The sequence below is a fragment of the Pelophylax lessonae genome (genome assembly GCF_965119305.1).
Source record: "Pelophylax lessonae genome assembly, chromosome: 4".
NCBI classification, from domain to species: Eukaryota; Metazoa; Chordata; class Amphibia; order Anura; family Ranidae; genus Pelophylax; species Pelophylax lessonae.
Window position 1 is genome coordinate 205,269,121 of NC_138771.1, and position 20,308 is coordinate 205,289,428.

Consider the following 20,308-nt stretch of genomic DNA (forward strand, 5'->3'; position numbering starts at 1 on the left):
CTTATGCACATTTTGACTTTCGTTTACGCGTACGTGCTAATGCCTGTTCTGGTTTGAGCCTTTGCTCAGCATGATCAGCATGGCTCCAATACACACTGAGCTCCTATTACAGGAATAATGGTCCACCTGAACCAGTAATTGTCGATGGGGGATGAAGAATCCAAAATTGTGTCAGTTCTGGATTGCAAGAAAGGATATTAACTACAGTATTTGATTAAGCATAAGTGGTATGGACCTGAAAAAAATTCTTGTAGACCTGAAAATGATATCCATTCCAAAAACGAATTAAAGCATTTATTCATACTCTTCTGAGTGCTGCCCATTGGGAGGGGCCAGTGTCAGGTAGTGCATGCCAGCTAGCAAGAGACCTCCTCAAGATAAATCTCTGTGCCCAGACACAGGCTATAATGCAGTCCTACATGTCCACATGGAAAAGGGGCACATGTGTTCTATGTGCGTGCGCATCCCCATGCCCCCACACATCCCCATGCACAATCGCATTAATGTACATGCACATCTGTTGCTAATGTTTATACAAGGCTGTCTGTTTAGACTGAGCCTTTCTACCCTCTGACCTCTGCTTCTGCATGCTCCTGTTGCCTCTGTGCTACTTAGCTGTTACTGACCTAGGCCTGCCTCTTGACCACGTTCCTATCTATGCGCTTGTACCTGATCCGACTACCGCTTCATGATCCGGCCAGTCTTACTTTGCGGTTTCTCTACACGCTGCCTAACAAACTGCTCCATGCACCTACCTGCTACCAGCCAGTGCCTGCTTCTCACAATTCTGTTACCAGCCTATCCCTGTTCACAACCTGCCTGTTACCAACTAGCGCATGCTCACCACATGCCTGTTGCCAGCCAGTGCATGCCTGTTCCAGCTTTCCAGCCATCTGCTGCCACCAGCCAGTTAACCTGCTGTGGTTCACTGTTGGGTACTTCTGCTCCAGCTTTACATCTGACTCATCTCTACTACTGGCATCACCAACAGGCACTCATGCCACTCCATGCTCTCATGCCACCTGTTCACTCTACCAGGGGCCCTGAGCCGGAGGTGTAAGAGGGGCCTTCCTCAACACGTCAAGCTCATCAACCAGGTATGTGACAAGCGGTCTTTAAGTCTAAGGCTAGAACTCCCCGAGGATGTATATTGTGCTATGTCTAATTTGAAGATTAACTCCCCCCTCCAAAATGATGTGGCCTTCTGAAAATTGTTCAAGTGTATTAAGGTAGTGTAGGGCATGGGTTACCTGGGCAGTATTAGGTAGGTAGATGTTTGCAACTGTAAAAACTGAATCCTGCAGGAAAGGTTTTATAAACAAATACCTGTCCATTAGATCTTTAGTATCAATAATTTAACATAGAAGATTTATTGAAGCATGATAGCTGGGACCACAGCATGTGATAAGTTTTACACAGTAATTGGGTTATGTGTAATATAATGGAATGACACAGGGAAAAAGTGTTGAACACGCTAACTGAAGTGTATTTAATACTAGGCAAAATCCTTGGTTGTTAATGACAGCTTCAAGCCACCTCTTGTATAGAGAATGCAAAGAGTAAAGCTGCGCTAAATTGAAATAAATGTTATTACAACATATATAAATGTAAATTAGAGATGAAAAGTGAAACGGTGAACAATCTAGTTCAAATTCTGTTTCACAGTGTCCATAAATTAATACCACAGTGTTCGTGATTAATCAAAATCATCAAAGGAAACCAAGAAAAACGTAAATTATAGATAAAGATAAGTCCAAATAAGATGTGCAATGTGCAAGAAACAGAAATCCTCCACCGCAATACTGTGACTTCTTCCTCAACGGTGACAAGTGCCAAAGCCACGCTATGCGCTTACCAGAAGAAAGGTGTAAACAAGCCCTTCAGTACACTCCAAAAGTATGGCTCCAATGGGCATCCCTCTAATCCAGGGGTCCTCAAACTGCGGCCCGCCAGGGTTCTGAGCCCGGCCCGCCGGCCGGTGTTCTGACAGATTGCTTTAACCTGTCAGAATGCTATACTCCCATCGCTTCCGGTGGCGGTACGTCATGAAACAGCTGTGAGACTCACCAGTGCGCATGCGCAGACAGGACGGATTGCCGCTGTTACAGTCACCGACTCTGACAAGGTATAGCAGTCCATACAGGGGGCGGGACGGGGAGGAATATTTTGCGCAGTGACAGGGTATAGCAATCTGTCAGAACACCCGTCATCGAGTCCTTACAGGGGGTGGGGCGGGGAGGAACATTAACCATTTAATGTTGCTCATCTAGACCACAAGTCTAGATGAGCACAGTAAGTGTAGTTCAGCTGCACATGCTCAGTTTGGTCTCTTACTGTGCTTATCTAGACTTGTCAAGAGCAAATGTGCAGGAGGGTAAGGATCTGTGCATACAGGATCACACAGCCTTTTTACACAATGCAGAGGATTAATCACTTGAGTTGCACAATCCCATTGATCTTCTGAATTGGACAGCTGCAGAACTGCCAGTCTCCACAAGACCACTACCATAGTAGAGGCGTCAGAGCCCAACATGGTGCATCAGCTCTGGCAACCGGACTCTAGACCTGGAAACCAATGAAGCCTAACACCACTAGCCCAGGAGAGTCTCTGACCCGGACTGTCTGCATTGCTGTGCTGTTTTCTGATCGCGGTTCACCACCTGGCTTGACTGATAGGAGGGATAAGAGGGATGCCCATTGGAGCTGATTGGAGCCATACTTTTGGAGTGTACTGAAGGGCTTGCTTACACCTCCCTTCTGGTAAGCGCATAGTGTGGCTTTGGCACTTGTCAGAAAAAACTTACAATGGTTCTCTTTAATATTGTTATAGTCTAGCTTTATTTTATTCATAGACTCTCAATTCTTTACTCAAATCCATTGTGTTCATTCTGATGTAAAATCAAGGTATGTATCTATCTCATTTCACTATTTACAATTGTTGTTACACAGGTGACTCTATTAGGATATGTTTCATGTTGTTCAGGACCGGAAATCATTTCTTTTATGCGGTTGACTTAACTCTGTTTCTCAACTATAAATAAAACATTTTTCTCAAATATCATTGATCCAGGAAATTCTTGTATGTACTTTTCAACACATTTATCACATTGCTATTCATTGTGAGGTATCCTACAGAGCAATAAGTGCTTTGAGAATCCAGTGTACAAACTGCATGGAGTTCAATTAACTTTGTAATTCCCTCCAGGTTATTGATCAGAAGCCAGAAAAATGTAACTTTCCTGAAATGTTAAATTTTAGCTGGTTTTTATGCATGAGCAGCAATGATGTTATTGACCAATATTCAGTAGTTCTATGGATTCTTACAAACTCCATGACTTTGTGGCTAATGCGACTGGCAGTGGTTAAATCAGCACTCTTTCCCTATATAGTGACCCTGCTAAGTGGCCTATTTTTATAGAATTGATCATAAAATAGATTATATAGACATGTTTTTTCGGCATAAGTGTTGTTGCTTTTTAATTATTAAAGCTCTTTATTCCTGAATTGCAGTAAAAATAACATAGGTAATGTGACTATATTTATTTTTTCATTTATTGCTAAATGCTACAAATTTGTCTCTCTAGTTATTTTGATAATTGTATTTGTTACACCGTCAAATAACTTTCATTGTTTAGAAGTTGCGCCCCTAACTGCAGGCAGAGAGCAAAGGACTAGTCCCCAAAATTGCCTGTGGACTTCCAGCAGCTTATCCTTCCCCTTTATGACTTTTTTTGCGTTTTTTTTTTTTTTCTGTGTGGGAGCAGCCATCTTAGTGGAGACAGAGTATTCCTTCCTCATATCGGAGCCTCCAGCAAGGAGAAAAATGAGCATCACAGTTGTGACGTCACCAGATCTCATAGGGGTAGCAGTAAAAGACACATTACAGATACTGTATATAGCTATGAGGTTGTATGCAGAGGAGTGTCTAGTCACCCTTACATACCTTTGCAATGCACTTTTTTCAGGGGGAATTCAAGGAAAGGGTACCCTTTTCTGGGTACTGCATAGGCACACTGCTTTTTTTTTTAAGTTCCATATAACATGAATCCAGACCCACTCTGAAGTCAGGCTTGTACACATTTTGTTGGAACCATCTGTAACGGATCAACCAGCACCCCGACCGGGTACCTCCGTTGACAGATGCTCCTAGTGCTTCCCGAGGGCTTAAAGCACTCCACCAGACACCGTAACCACTTCAGATCCCACAAACCGCTGCAGCTAGGTTAGGGTCTCGCTGTCTCCTACCCACCCTGGACCTACGACAAGGCTCCATGTTCCTGTGTTTCCCATGTTTCCCCAGAGAGTGCAGCAGAACAAGCTCTTACAAGAGCTTAGTGATTATCTAAGGGAGTATGAAAGACCATAGGAATCCCTTGTAGCATATTCCCCCAATAAGAGACAGGACTTCTAACGTGTATATAATGCGTGTATTCCTTTTCAATAAACAGTCTGATTCCTGCTTGACCCTCAATACAGAGCTTCGCCTTGTACTTGGCGGGGGTGGGGGTTATTCCTATGGGTTTCTTGTTCAGCTGATTGGAGTGTCCGGCAGCTGCCTTTGTGTTCGGGAATGAAATGTCCTAAATGACTGTAACCCCTATCATACCCGGGGTGTCTTTAAACCATCCTTGGTCTTTTCATCCAAATCTTCTTTTTTTATCATTGTAGAGGTGAAGCATGCTGATCAGTTTACTGCTGGCCTATATCTTATGTTTTATCAAGAGTCAATAGTGATAGATTGGCTATAAATGAAATTATATATATATATATATATATATATATATATATATATATATATATATATATATATATATATATATATATATATATATATATATATATAATATTTATATATTTTTTTTTTTTTTTATTTATTTTTTTTTTTCACCAGTGCAAAGATTAAAAAGTATAGAAGTAATACTTTGTCTAACCTCAAACATAGGATAATAGTAACACACTATACATTGAATATACAAAGTATAAAATTTGTGCCTTTTGATTCTAAATATCAGTAAAATCCATACAATATATATGATGTTGCAACATCTGTTCCGTCAATGTTTTGCCATCTATTTGGCTTCCTCTATGTCTGGGTCCTGAGGAAGCCAAATGGTTGGCGAAACGTTGATCGAACAGACAATAACACATCATATACTTCATATGGATTGTACTGCTATTTTCTATCAAAGGCCCTAATTTTATATTTTGTATATTCAATGTATAGTGTGTTACAATTCCCCTATGTTTGGGGTAAGACAAGTATTCCTCCTATACTTTTTATACTTATTCGCTAAAAATCACATAATTTTTATTGTACGTCTCCATTCTGTGGCTGCTATAGTCCGTCATCGTAGGATACTTGGGCATGTTTCTGGTATTTACCTAACCAATTTTTATCTACGGGTAGAGGAATCTTCCCTGATGAGACATTAGGACTGATTTACTAAAACTGGAGACTGCAAAATCTGGTTCAGCTGTGCATAGAAACCAATCAGCTTTCCAGTTTTTTTTGGAAAACTTTAACAACCTAAAGTTAGGAGTTGATTGTCTACCATGCACAGCTGCACCAGATTTTTCCCTCTCCAGTTTGAGTAAATCAACCCCATTGTGTTCTGATAGTGGGGACTCTCTGCTTTCAGAATACACTGATCAGTGGCTACAGCCCATCGACTGCACTAATGTTCTAGAAAAATGTTGCAACAAACCAGAGCTGCACAATTAATCTGTAAATAATCATGATCTCTAATCCACACCCCTCACGATCTTAATCCGGTATTTCCACAATTCATGTAACAGTGCAGAGCTGTTCTCTGCTCAGAGCTTTCAAAAAAAAAAAACAGCCAGCAAAATGTATCACAACATTGCTCAGCACTGAGAGATAAAGATAAACATTGTATCATTTCATTCTTTTAGATCAAAGGGATTAAGCCCGGTTCACACTTATGTGATGCGGGAAGGCTGCGAATCCGCAGCCTGTTCCCGCATCGCAAACGCACCCCCGGCAGTTCACACTGCCATATGCGATACGCTGGGGGTGTCAATGTAATCTTAACGACACCCCCAGTTTGATTGCATATCGCAGTGCGATCTTGCAGTTCGCACAGGATCGGATCGCACAAGTGTGAACCACTGTGCGATCCGATCCTGATGCGGCTGCAAAAAAGGGTCCTGTGCGTGTTTGCTGCGGGTGCGGTGCGAATTTAGCCATACAAAGTGTATGGCTAAACTCGCACCGCACAGCCGATCGCATGTAATGAAGGAGCAGTGCGCTCCGACATTACATGCGAACGCCGCAGCCGCACAAATGTGAACCGGCTCTTACTTCATTCTGTAAATGAGGTCTGTTTAACCACTTCTCCGGTTCACATTAGTGCGATGACAGACATCGCATTTGATTCGGAGTGCACTACTCTGAAAATCACATGCAATGTGTGTGCGATGCAAATTCAGCCATACAGATTGCTTAGCTGAAATTGCATCAGATTCAGACACAACACGCACAGGACCCTTTTTTGGGTCCGCAGCAGAATCGGATCGCATGGTGGTTCACACCTATGCAATCCGATTCATGTCCAAACTGACAGTTTGCACTGCGATATGCTAACTGATCTGGGGGTGTCGTTAACCTTGTATTGACGCCCCCAGCGATTCGCATATGGCAGGGTGAACTGACTGCGATTTGAATGTGATGCGAGAACCCGCAGTGGATTCCCAGAGTTCCAGCATCGCATGTATGTGAACTGGGACTTAAAGACTTTTTAAGTCTTTTTCTGAAACTTGTTTCTTACATGTTAAAATCAATATTTTTTGCTTTGAAATTACTTAAAACTCCCAAATATTATATATATTTTATTAGCAGAGACCCTAGAGAAAAAAAAATGGCAGTTGTTGCAATATTTTATTTGTATTTTCAAACGCAACTTTTTTGCGAAAAATACACTTCAATTAATTAAAAAAAAAAAAACTAAACCGTAAAATTAGCCGAATTTTTTTCTTTAATGTGAAAGATGTTACGCCAAGAATAGTGATCTTTATTTTAAGCAAAAATAATCTTGATTCTCATTTTATCCAGAATCGTGCAGCTCTACAACAAACCCATTCAATCAAATTTCGTTAATTTATAACCGATCCCTGCTAAACTGGCTACATTTTGGTCCATCTATGGCCAGCTTTAGGGTTCTTGCACATGGCACTGATTTATTAAGGTCAGAATCATGGAAGAAAGTTACTGTGTAAAAATACGAGGGTGGGCTGTATAATCATGCATGTAATTCATGTGCTTTCACGCACACATGCACATTCAAATTCTTCTAGCTTTTTGTGGGTGTGTCGTACGTGAATATATGCACATATTTGATTAAAATACTGTCAAGCAACACATATTTTTTTTTTTTTCTTAACTCTTCTACACTCAGTTTAAAGTGGAGTTCCACCCATTTTTGGAACTTTAGATCTATGTAATCCCCTTTTAAAATGGCTTTTACCAATGGAAACTTTTTTTTTTTTGCTAGTAAATACCTTAATTTCTGCTTTATTCCTCCTCTCCTCACTTCCGGGTCCGATCGGCGATGACGTCATTCGGCGATTCGCAGTGTGTGCTGGGATGTATTCTATTCCAGAAATCTCGCAGGCGCTGAGCTGTACGGAGCCGTGCCTGCCCCGCCTCCGCCCCACCTCCTCTCATTGAGTTGTATTGTATGCCATGTATTCAGGCCGTTCTCTGCCCCGGCTCCGCCCCGCCTCCTCTCATTGAGTTTTATTGTATGCAATGTATTAAGGCCGTTCTCTGCCCCACCTCCGCCCCGCCTCCTCTGTGAGTTGTATTGTATGCCATGTATTCAGGCCGTTCTCTGCCCCGCCTCCGCCCCGCCCCCTCTCAGTGAGCTCAGTAAGGATATGATTTCAATCCTCGCTCACTGAGAGGAGGCGGGGCGGAGGCAGGGCGGAGGCGGGGCAGAGAACGGCCTCAATACATGGCATACAATACAACTCACAGAGGAGGCGGGGCAGAGTACGGCCTTAATACATTGCATACAATACAACTCAATGAGAGGAGGCGGGGCGGAGGCGGGGCAGAGAACGGCCTGAATACATGGCATAAAATACAACTCAATGAGGGGAGGCGGGGCGGAGGCGGGGCAGGCACGGTGTTACAGCTCAGCTCCTGCGAGATTTCTGGAATAGAATACATCCCAGCACACCCTGCGAATCGCCGAATGACGTCATTGCCGATCGGACCCGGAAGCGAGGAAAGGAGGAATAAAGCAGAAATTAAGGTATTTACTAGCAAAAAAAAAAGTTTCCATTGGTAAAAGCCATTTTAAAGGGGATTACATAGATCTATGTATTCCAACCTATTAAAAATGGGTGGAACTCCGCTTTAAGTTTACATGCCTTTTTACTGCAGTTTACGGCATTTAAATTAGAATAAAAACCCTAAAGGCCGAAAAATGTTTAGGCACCGGGTTTTACAAGACCCCTCACTCTATAATGCTTATCAGACCTCAAAACTAAAAGATTGCAAGAATCTGTTTGAATCTTTTTATATGGATTTTTTTTGTTTATTTTTATTTTTACTAAAGTGTATCTCTTTTTATTGTTTTTCACTGATACTATAGACAGAAAATAAACACACACACGTATATCATTGTTAGTTTCATGCGTGCATATTTTGATCTTACAATGAAAAAAGGCCAGTGGGAACAAGTTGTACTTCTTAAAACCCAGCTCTCCTGACATCTTGAAGGTGTTGACTTTTTAGAGTGGCATCATTAAGGAGATTTACATCTTGGCATAGGACTTTAATTATAGTTTTGGTAGATCATCATTTTTTTTTATGTCTGTAAATTGCTTGGTGACTAGTTTCATGAACACATATTATAGGTGAATAAAACTTCTGCCCTATTTACTAAACTGGTAATGTATCACAAAATTTACGTCTTCCAGATTATAGCTCACAATCTTTTAAGCTGCATGTCAGCTTATTTGTTATCTAAAAACTTAAAATAAAATACTTTTACTATTTTCTGGTTAAAAGACATATTTGTTACCAGAGGCTGTAAATGACCTCCTCTTAAACTGTAATGCTTTTAAAGCTGATTTGTGCTGCTCTAAGCCCTCAAAGGTTAAAGCTTGCAACTTTTTTTAGTAATGTGCAAGTTGGTAGCGGATGTTGATTTGACTTTTTAGCATCGTGTGTAAGACCTTATTCATGCATTATTTTATTTATTTAAATGTAGGAGAAATTGATCTGGATGGTATAGTGTGTGCAGTTTACATGCCTTTTTAGGTGTTTCATACATACTTTTCTCTGTAAACTTTCTTTTATTTGCATTTAGCTGTGTTCATAGTATCTAATCTGCCCCTGGATGTACAGATTTCAGTTTTTTTAAAAACCACAATTAGGCCTCATGTACAGTTGTGTTCAAAATTATTCAACCCCCACTGAAATTGACTGTTTTGGCCGGTTTGACATTGATTTTGATCATTCAGTCATCCTGCTTACAATTAAATCAAAGAGGCATGTGTAGGTCAGACAAATATAACATAACATTTATAATGAAATAACCACAAATGTCTTTTCTGTGCTCACATCATTATCAGTTTTATTCAACCCCCAAGTGACATTCAATCTTAGTACTTAGTACAACATCCTTTTACAGTTATAACAGCTTTTAAACGTGAAGCATAGCTTGACACAAATGTCTTGCAGCGATCTACGGGTATCTTCGCTCATTCGTCATGGACAAAAGCCTCCAGTTCAGTCACATTCTTAGGCTTGCGCACTGCAACTGCTTTCTTTAAGTCCCACCAGAGGTTCTCAATCGGATTTAAGTCTGATGACTGTGATGGCCACTCCAAAATGTTCCAGCCTTTAATCTGCAACCATGCTCTAGTGGACTTGGAGGTATGCTTGGGATCATCGTCCTGTTGAAAGGTCCAACGTCTCCCAAGCCTCAGGTTTGTGACGGACTGCATCACATTGTCATCCAATATCTCCTGGTACTGAAGAGAATTCATGGTACCTTGCACATGCTGAAGCTTCCCTGTACCTGCAGAAGCAAAACAGCCCCAAAGCATGATTGACCCCCCGCCATACTTCACAGTAGGCAAGGTGTTCTTTTCTTCATAGGCCTTGTTCTTCCTCCTCCAAACATAGCGTTGATCCATGGGCCCAAACAGTTCTAATTTTGTTTCATCAGTCCACAGAACACTATCCCAAAACTTCTGTGGTTTGTCCACATGACTTTTGGCATACTGCAGTCGACTCTTCTTATTCTTTGGAGACAGCAAGGGGGTGCGCCTGGGAGTTCTGGCATGGAGGCCTTCATTACGCAGTGTGCGCCGTATTGTCTGAGCAGAAACTTCAGTACCCACATCTGACAAATCTTTTCTCAGTTCCTCAGCAGTCACACGGGGACTTTTCTCCACTCTACGCTTCAGGTAGCGCACAGCAGTCGAAGTCAGCATCTTCTTTCTGCCACGACCAGGTAGCGTTTCAACAGTGCCCTTTGCCTTGAATTTGCAAATGATGCTTCCTATGGTGTCTCTTGGTATGTTTAACATCTTTGCAATCTTCTTATAGCCATTGCCCTTCCTGTGAAGAGTAATCACCTCTTCTCTTGTCTTCCTGGACCATTCTCTTGACTTCACCATGTTTGTAACCACACCAGTAAATGTCTAGAAGGAGCTGATTATCACAGTCATTTTAAAGCTGCCTAATTGGTGCTTATTAGGCTTTATTGCTGCTCCCTGACATCCACAGGTGTTTTCAATACCTGATTGAAAACACTTCAATGAACCTCTGTTCTTCAGAGTGGTAGTCTTTAAGGGGTTGAATAATTGTGTCAATGAAGAATTCACAAAAGAAACATTTACCACTGTATTACAATACCTATTGATGTCATTTTAGTTGCATATGGTTCTTTAAGAAGTCCTTGTAGGATTTCATTCTGAATACAATTACAAATATACACTAAATTCCCTAAAACCCTTTACAGCATGGGGGGTTGAATAATTTTGAACACAACTGTACACTGGACGTTTTTACAGCTGCTGTTTTTTTGGCATCAGACGTTGTTTTTCTACAGCCAGTAAACTCCCCAGCATGTTATCCTATGTGTCCATGCACACACAGGCTGTTATCAGCACTTTTTGGCAGGGGCATTTTCTGGCTGGGAAAAAAACAGAATTAGTGGGTTTTAAGAGGCGTTTTTCAGCTGTAAAAACCCTTGAACTCTGATAAAAGCCTAAAAACACAGCTATTCAACGTTTATTAATGTTTTTGAGCCATAAGAGTTTGTGGGAATATAATTTTGCCCAAAAAAAAGCTAAAAAAACGCTACAGCTGAAAATAGCTAAAAAAACGCTGAAAAACACTACTGCAAATAAGCTAAAAAACTCCTACAGCTACAGCTTTCTACTGACGTTTTGATAACATCCACTGTGCATGAGGCCTTAAACTGAATGCACTTGAACTCAAGTAAACACAGTGTGCATTCTATCATTTATAATCATTAATGCATCATGTTAATGCAATTCACATAATCATGCTAATTTTAGCCTATGTAGACTTTGAATGAGAAGTAGTTGTAGTTCAGAAGAATCTCATGTACTTTTCGTAAGCTAAGCGCTTCAAGCGACGCTACACTCAGGGATGAACAGGTACATTTAAAAACCATGGGATTTTGGATGTTGAGTGTTTTGGAGCTTCCATTATAAAATGCTCAGGTGTGAATGGCACCTAAATTTCTAATCTCCAGGTGTTGCAAAAGAGAATGAAGTTGGAATATGCAGCAGTATTGACTTTTGCATTTTGCTGGGTATCTCTGCCCACAAATTTGGCACTAATGTCCAGTTCTCAACTCTCTGCCACTCGTTGGCGAGGAAGATTCTGCAGCATTCTGGGCCAGCAAGAAGAGATTCTCCATTCAAAACTAGAAGGCTCTGTGTGATTCTGCTGCTGTCAATGTCAGTAGCACAATTGTCACCTGGCCCCAAGGTTCTAAAAAAGGGCTAGCTATCTGGCCCCTGAGGTTATATAATTACCTGCTAATATATGTATACCTGCATATGTAATTCAACTATTAAGGGTCCAGTAAACACCACATGCAGTACAGTATGTTTTTTTTTTTTTTTTCTGTATTAACCTCCTCCGGGCCTAATTGCCGGGCGGGGAATGCAAGGCTCGCTCTGTGATCAGCAAGTTCATGCGACTCGGCTGATCAAAGATCGGAGTAAGGGGCCGATCCGGGCCCCTTACCACGTGATAAGCTGTCAGCCAATGAAAGATGATCACTTTATGTAAACCGAGCCGGTAATCTGCTTTTTTTTTTTTTTTTTCCCCCTCACGCCAACAGCGTGGGGAGAGAAAAAAAAGCCGATCACCGGCCTCTGTCAGAGGCTCAGAGGGACATTGATCCCGAAGAGAGAGAGTCACTGCTGCCTCATCTGTGCCCACCAGTGCCACCTACCATTGCAAATCAGTTCTGCCTATCAGTGCCCTCCAATGCTGCTAGTTAGTGCCTCATCATCAATGCTGCCTATTAATGTTACCTACCAGTGCCTAACAGTGCAGTCTATCAGTTCCACCTCATCGGCACACCTCAATGAAGGAGAAAAATTACCCATTTTGCAAAATTTTATAACAAACTATGAAAACAGTTTTTTGTTTCTTTTCAAAATTTTCAGACCTTTTTTGTTTGTTTAGCAAAGAATAAAAACCCCAGTAGTGATTAAATACCACCAAAAGAAAGCTATTTGTGTGAAAAAAAATGATAAAAAATTCCATTTGGGTACACTGTTGCATGACCGCACAATTGTCATTCAAAGTGTGACAGCGCTGAAAGCTGAGAATTGGCCTGGGCAGGACGGGGGTTTAAGTGCCCGGTAGGCAAGTGGTTAAAAACACATGCATAGTAGGTTTATATAGTTTTTAATGGCATAGATCACATCGGTGTGGGCAGTTCCAGTTCCAGAAAAAAAAAGTAGAACATGCTGCATTTTTTTCTGCACTGGGCTGTACTGAAATGCTGTAATACGCATCAAAAACACACCGGAACACATGTATCCTTATTTAGGGTTAGTTCACACCACAAAAAAATTCTCAAGATCCGTTCCGGATAAGTTTCTGCATTCCCGTTTTTAATACGTTTCCAGATGCTTTTTTTACAATTTTTTTTTCACTCTATTGAGGTCCGGTGCATTTTTGATAGATGTAGGTGCGTTTCAATGTGTGTTTGATGCAATTTACTGTGTTCCGGTTAGGGGTGCACCAATCCGACTTTTCTAGTCCCGATACCGATGCCTGGCTTTGTGTATCTGCCGATACCGATCCTGAACTATTGTTTTGTTATAACAATTGTACATTCAAAATCTAAAATATATGTAATCAAACTCAAAATTAAAAAGAATAAAATGTAGCCACAAGAAAAAAAAAAACAGTTTATTGCTTAAAACATACAATAGCAATCAAATAGTAAACATGTAAAAAATCTAAAGTGCAAAGTCCTGCAAACAGGAATTTAAAATGCAACATACAACATAGCAGCTGAACCTGAGAAAACACACACACACACACACCAATAAGGGTACTTGCTGGGATTTGCTTGTAGGCACTGTGTGTCTGTGGCTGAGCCCGGGAAGCATGCGGCTGCAGTACAGAGCAAAGCCGCTGATTCCTGTGTACGGCTCTCCCATTCATAGGCGGAGTGCATCTGATATCACTCCGCCTATGAGCCGGACCTATACAGGAAGTAGCGGCTCCGTGCATGTAAGTGACGGCTGAGCCAGGACTCGGCAGACACCGCGGTAGGTTCTGCTGCGACGAAACCGATCCCCGATCCAGCTATTTTGGCAGTATCGAGGCCGATATCCGATTCTCATATCGGATCGGTGCACCGCTATTTCCGGTACAGTTCTGTTCTTGTTTTTTTTTTTTTTTGGAATTGCAAGCACTGATATGTAAACTATGCCAGTTAAAACCATGTAACCTTCTTTTTATATGCGTTTTGGATGCAGAAAAAAAAAACACTGGAACGCATGTGGTGTGAACTAGCTCTTAAGTGGGGAAAAAATGCACTGGAACGCCTCAAAAATGCACTAGCAGAAAAAGCATCTGGGCTGCGTTTCTATGGTGTAAACTGGCCCTTACTGTCTGCTCAGATATTGAACTGGTGTGGTTTATACCCCGGTGTACGACTCACCACAAATTTCTGTGTATGTAGGAATGTGTCTACAGAAAATAGCACCTTTTGGCATGCACTATAAGTGCACCCTGTAATTGGTCCACACTGCTAAAAAAAAACAAAAAAAAAAAAAGAATCAAGGCTTCATCATAAATACTAATATTTCATTAGCAGATAGTGATTGATTTGCAAAGTCACCATGCTGTAAGTGCAGTGTAACCCACTTTTGCACTTTGTGACAGTGCAGTCGCTGTCGTTTCCAGACGGTTGCCTTAGCAATGCTCAACTTGCATTGCTGTTAAATGTCACAGCATCAATCTCTCCTGTCTCTGCAGTCTCCGTTAGTCTGTGCACTTGCTTTTCTCGGATTCACAGGGACAGGGTGTTGTGAATGTTTGCAGCATCCCTACTGCTGAATGATGTGCCCAGGGCACACGCTCTACATGGCACACTCTGGATGTGCTTTAGGCCCCTTTCACACATGCTGTCCGTTTGTCCGTTTTTCATCCATCCGTTGACGGATGAAAAACGGACATCAATGTATCTCTATGTAAAAACGGATGACAACTGATGATCATCAGTTAACATCCGTTTTCATCCACTTCCGTCAATGTCCGTTTTTTTGAACGGATGAATGCCCTATTTTTCATCCGTCAAAAAAAAGGATCGGGCGAAAAACGGATGTCAACTGATGACAACGGATAAAAAACTGATGTCAACTGATAACGGATGAAAAACGGATGACATCGGATGAAAAACGGATAACAACTGATGAAAAACGGATAACAACTGACGAAAAACGGATGACAACTGACGAAAAATGGATGAAAAACTGATGAAAAACATTTGACGTGACTGAACTGATGAACTGAACGGACCGTATGTGTGAAAGGGGCCTTATGTCTGTTGTCCTTCACACCTTCCTGAAGACTGCTTTGGTTTGGGTTGGGGTGGGGACTCTACCAAGACATTGTAGTTTACATTACCGATAACAACTTAGGCCCTGTTCACACCTGAGCGCATTTCAACTCGTAAAACTCTCATCTCTGAAGTTTCAAGACGCCCAACAAACAAAATCCTATTAATTTCAATGGCCCCTGTTCACATCTGAGCGTTTTGTCGCCTGAAGCTCAAAAAAGTACATGATCTTCTTTTTTCGGCGGATTACAAGCGTTTTTGTTAGATGTCAATGCTTGCCTCCAAACACCTGCAAAAAAACGCCTGAAAAAAGCATAATAAAACGCCTGAAAACGATACGCTCAGGTGTGAATGGAGCCTTAAGTGCCGGTTCACACTGAGGCGACACGACTTCGGGGGGGGCGACCTGTGAAGTCGCCTGCACCGCTGTGCACCGTGACTTTGGCGCGACTTGCAGGGACTTCACATAGTGGAAGTCTATGCAAGTCGCTCTGAGGTCGCCCCAAAGTAGTACAGGACCCTTTTTCTAAGTCGGAGCGACTTGTGTCGCTCCTATTAGAACGGGTCCTGTACTACTCAATAGACCGCGACTGACCGCGACTTGTCAGGCTAACAAGTCGCGGCAGTGTGAATGGGCTCTTAAGGTTTTTTTTTTTTTTTCATTTTGCATACTTAAATAGCACTGGCCTCTGTCACAGCTCAGGACCACTATTACAATATTTTTTAGAACTTTAAAATGATATGTGATTAAAGCTGATCTCCAGAAATGTGGTCACTTTTTAAAATGTGCTGGCTTACAGTAATTTTGCCACCTCATGGACTTCACTCTTTTATTTACATGTGTATTACGAGTGCTGGGAGTACAGCTATAGCTATATTCTAGCATTCAGTAAAAATGTAAATTGTTAATAAAAGAGGTAAGTGCACTTAGGGGGAATACACCTTGTTGGACTTAACCTGTAATAAGCCAGTACATTTTAAAAAGTGCCTAAATTCCTGGAGTTCTTTCTTATGTGTAAGGGCTCTTTCACACGGCCGCTCCGTATGTCCGCAAATCATCCTATTTTTTTGCGGATGATTTGCGGACATAATGTAAGTCAATGGCATTGCGGATGCCAGCGGAATACCATCCGCTGACATCCGATTTTCTTCCTTTCAGTTCTGTTCCGTTTTTTGGAACAGAACAGAACCCTATTTTTCCTCCGTTCAAAAAACAGAAAGGAAGGAAAATCGGATGTCAGCGGTGTCATCCGCTGACATCCGCAATGCCCATAGACTTACATTATGTCCGCATATCATCCGCAAACGGATGGGATGATATGCGGACATATGGAGCGGATGACACAAATGTCATCCGCTCCGTGAGAAAAAAAAAAAGTCCAGCAGCGGACAAAAACAGGGGAGCGGCCATCTGAAAGAGCCCTAAGGGCGGTATGCATTATATGAATTTTATGTCGCATGCCTTTTCTTTATATGTTTCTCCATATTGTAACTTAAGCTGTCAAGCAGTAGTGCCAGAGGCTGAGAACAAGTAGTAAAAGGACTTTACCTGTCATTTTTAAAACCGTTATTGCACAGTGTACTAATTTAGCAATAAAAAGAAAGAAACAACAAACACGCCTATATAGAGTAAGGGTTAGGTCATTGCCCTTCTCTTTCTTTTTTCTTTTTTGCTCTCTGTGTCCCATTGGGGAAATTTACCACTTCCTTCCCCAGCCAAAACGGGAAGTGAGAGGAAATCCCTGCAAATGAAGGGGATTCCTTGCCTCCCCCCATTAAGTCACCAAAACTAGTGTCTCCATCAGAAGAGTTTTTCTCTTACTTTTATTGGAACAACCCAAAATTCTGTCCCAAAATAAAAAAAAAAAATAAAAAAAGTTTTGCCTTTAGTTATACTTTAACTAACTGGTTCATATATGATGCACAAACAATGTTATCAAGAAACCGATGTTAAATGTATTTAATGCCTTTTGCATTTTTTTTTTATCTAATGTTCTATTGAAATCAGCATACCTAATAATTAGAGATGAGCTCGGGTGTGTTTTAGTTTGTACGCGCCCGATCCCGCCAGGGAGTCGACACTGCACTCCCCTAATCCCAGGCAGTGAGATATTTCCCAATCTGTGCAGCTGCGGATCGGGAAATGTCTCACTGCCTGTGATTAGCGGAGTGCAGTGTCGGCTTCTTGGCGGGATTGGGCGCGTACAAACTCAAACACGCCCGAGCTGTTTTTGGTGGTCTAAGCAGTTCTGCTTTTTATCCTTGGGCCCCTTTCTTGTGGTCATTCTGATCAGAAGGTCCATTTATCCCTGTGGACATGCAGATGCAAATAAACCTGTGTTAAGCCTCGTACACACGATCAGATTGTTGAACGATCTTTTTGTCCGTTTTTTGTTGCATGCTAGTCTCATATGGAAAGTGAAGAGGTTACTTTCATACGAAAATTTTTGTAAGACCGAATTCAACTTCAGAAGTGATGTCATGTGTTAAATTGTATTGTTTTGTATGTATTCTTTCGTTTCTGAGCATGCAATTTTTTTTTCGGACGAAAACTGTACTAATTAAATGTAAATCGGACGTTGTGTTGACGTACGATAAAAATTTTATAGTCTGCACATCCAATTTTTGTAGTACGAAAATTCGTTATCGGCTGTCGAAAGCACTATACTAATATCCGAAAATCAGCAGATCGTTCGTCGGACAAAATTTTACTTCCGATTTTTGTATTGTGTGTACGGGCCTTTATTTTACACCCACCTACCTCTGGGTCTAATTGGGTTCACAAAAAACGGAAAAAAAATAAATAAACGTAAGGGGATCTGCCCAGTGGAGTCAGTTTATTTGTGGCTGCCCATAGAGCAGAGCAGGCTCTGTCCATGTCTGCTCTATAGAAACTGAGTTCTGCTCCGATCAGCAGGGAATCTGTGAGCTAATCCCCTGCTGATTGGAACTGTGGGCTCTTTCACACGGGCGATCCGATCAGATCCGCCTGTCAGTTTTTTAGGTGGATCTGATCGGATCCTCCATGCAGCTCTATGGGGCAGCAGATGTCAGCGGAGACACCTCCGCTGACACCCGCTGCCATCCGTATCCGATCCTGTCCGTGAAATCTGGACGGATAGAAACCCTATTTTTCCATCCATTCAGGGATCAGATCGGATGAGAGTGGACAGAGGGTCCGCTCTCATCCGATCCCCCATAGAAAGCAGCGGGAGCTGTGACACCTCCCTCTCCGCACTGCAAGCAGAGACGGAGCTGTCATCCACCGGCTCAGGGGGGATCGGCGGATGTGAAAGAGCCGAAAGTCTGCCCCGTATGCGGTCTACATCTATTGCCAGTCCTCCCAAAATATCTGAGATCTTTTTATTACCATAATGTTTGCTGGGCACTTGTGGTGACTGTGTGGTGCATTTGACACAGAGAATTTCTCTTTTATTGCAGTTTTTTTTTTTTTCAGGGACTTAACACTCAAAAGCGTAATTTTTTTTTATGATGCTGATCATAATATAAGCAGCCGAGACTTCCATTTTATTATATTTTATTTCTGTCTGTGGTCGTTATTACATAACTAAATTTTGGTGTTTTTGTTGTAGGTTATTGGAATTTATATAAATACATTCACATTGTTTTTCATTTCTAATTTCATAGCTTGACAAAAACAATTCAAAAGCCTCCAACAACACCTATAAAGCTAAAAAAGATCACCACTTTCCAAGAGTTTGAAAGCAACACAAGCGATGCATGGGATGTTGGAGAGGATGATGATGAACTGCTAGCTATGGCAGCAGAAAATTTAAATACGGAGGTTGTGTTAGAAACTGCAAACAAAGTCATCCAAAACCATACGAAATTACAAGAGCAGAACAAATTCCAAGAGATTAAACAGCTGGGAGACAGACCTGTGGCACCTGAAGAGCTTTCCTCACATGTGACCAGCGATAACAAGATTGTGAAATCAGCCAGTGAAAGCCAGATACCCAAATCATCTGGTATGTACTCAAATGTGTCATGTTATGTTATTTTAGATTTTTTACGTAGGGGTGTGACCTTGTGGAAAACAAATCTTTCTTCTGAGGAAAGTGCAATCCTTTTCTTTTAAATGAAAAGCCAGACAGATATGTTACATATGCAACTGTAGAACTGCGGGGTTATTGCTCATTAACAATTCATGTTACATTGGGGTTTATTTGCTAAAGTTAGAGAGGGCAAAAGTAGTCACAATTTTGCAGAGAATCCAATTAGCTTCCAGGTTTTATTTCTAAAGCTTAATTAAACAAGCTGAGGTTAGAAGCTGATTGGTTTCTCTGTAGAATTGTCACTAATTGCCCTCTCTAAATAAACCACATTGTGACCATTCTTATTTATTTAGTACATATGAATCCTACACTGGTTAAGGTGCAGTGTATGTAAATGACCTTTTATGATCATGGTAGTTATGTGCTCAGGGTGGACAGTACTGTACTGACTGCTGAAGTGAGTACAGGCGGTCCCTGGGTTACAAACAAGATAGGTTAAGGCCCCGTTCACACGCGACCTCGGAGCGGCCAGCACGGACTTCATAACATTGAAGTCTATGACGGTCACTCCGGGTCACCCCAAAGAAGCTCCGGACCCTTTTTCTAAGTCGGAACGACTTGTGTCGCTCCTATTAGAACGGGTCCGCAGCTTCCCTATGGAAGGCGACCTACGGCGACCTGTGAGACGACCAGGTCGCCTCACAGGTCGCCCCAGTGTGAACGGGGACTGAGTTTGTTCTTAAGTCAAATTTGTTTGTAAGTTGGAACAGGTAAATTTTTTAAGTGTAGCCCCAGCCAAAAGAATAATTTTTAAGGTTTTTGCATAGCATAGGGAAGGGTTAACGCCCCTGTACCATTTGTTTTACGTTCTGTACCCCTGTTCAGAAGATGTCACCTCACTTTCTGTCCCTAGGACAATTGGATTTTGATAATTTTTGGCTGTTGTGGAAACAAGGATTGGTGATAAAGCTTCAGTGGAGACACCTTTCTCCCATGAGAACTCTTATAGGAGTGAATTTCCCTTCCTAGGGCTAGATTTCTCCTCACTTCCTGTTGTAACCTCCGTTTGTAAGTAGGAGTTGTTTTTAAGTCAGATGTTTGTAACTTGGGGACTGCCTGTACTTGTGATACACACTATGCTAAAATAAGTTTTTCACTTTTTCAATGTCCTGGGTGTTATCAGAGTTC

The 20,308-nt window shown here is 41.7% G+C and overlaps 1 protein-coding gene across 1 annotated transcript in view; it reads left to right on the top strand.

Moving 5' to 3' along the window:
- Positions 1-20,308, top strand: part of TBC1D22A (TBC1 domain family member 22A) — an 860,932-nt gene that overhangs the window by 40,476 nt on the left and 800,148 nt on the right. Inside the window, exon 3 of the mRNA XM_082254309.1 lies at positions 18,753-19,093. Coding sequence (XP_082110435.1) covers positions 18,753-19,093 — 341 coding nt within the window. The remainder of the gene's footprint in view (positions 1-18,752; positions 19,094-20,308) is intronic.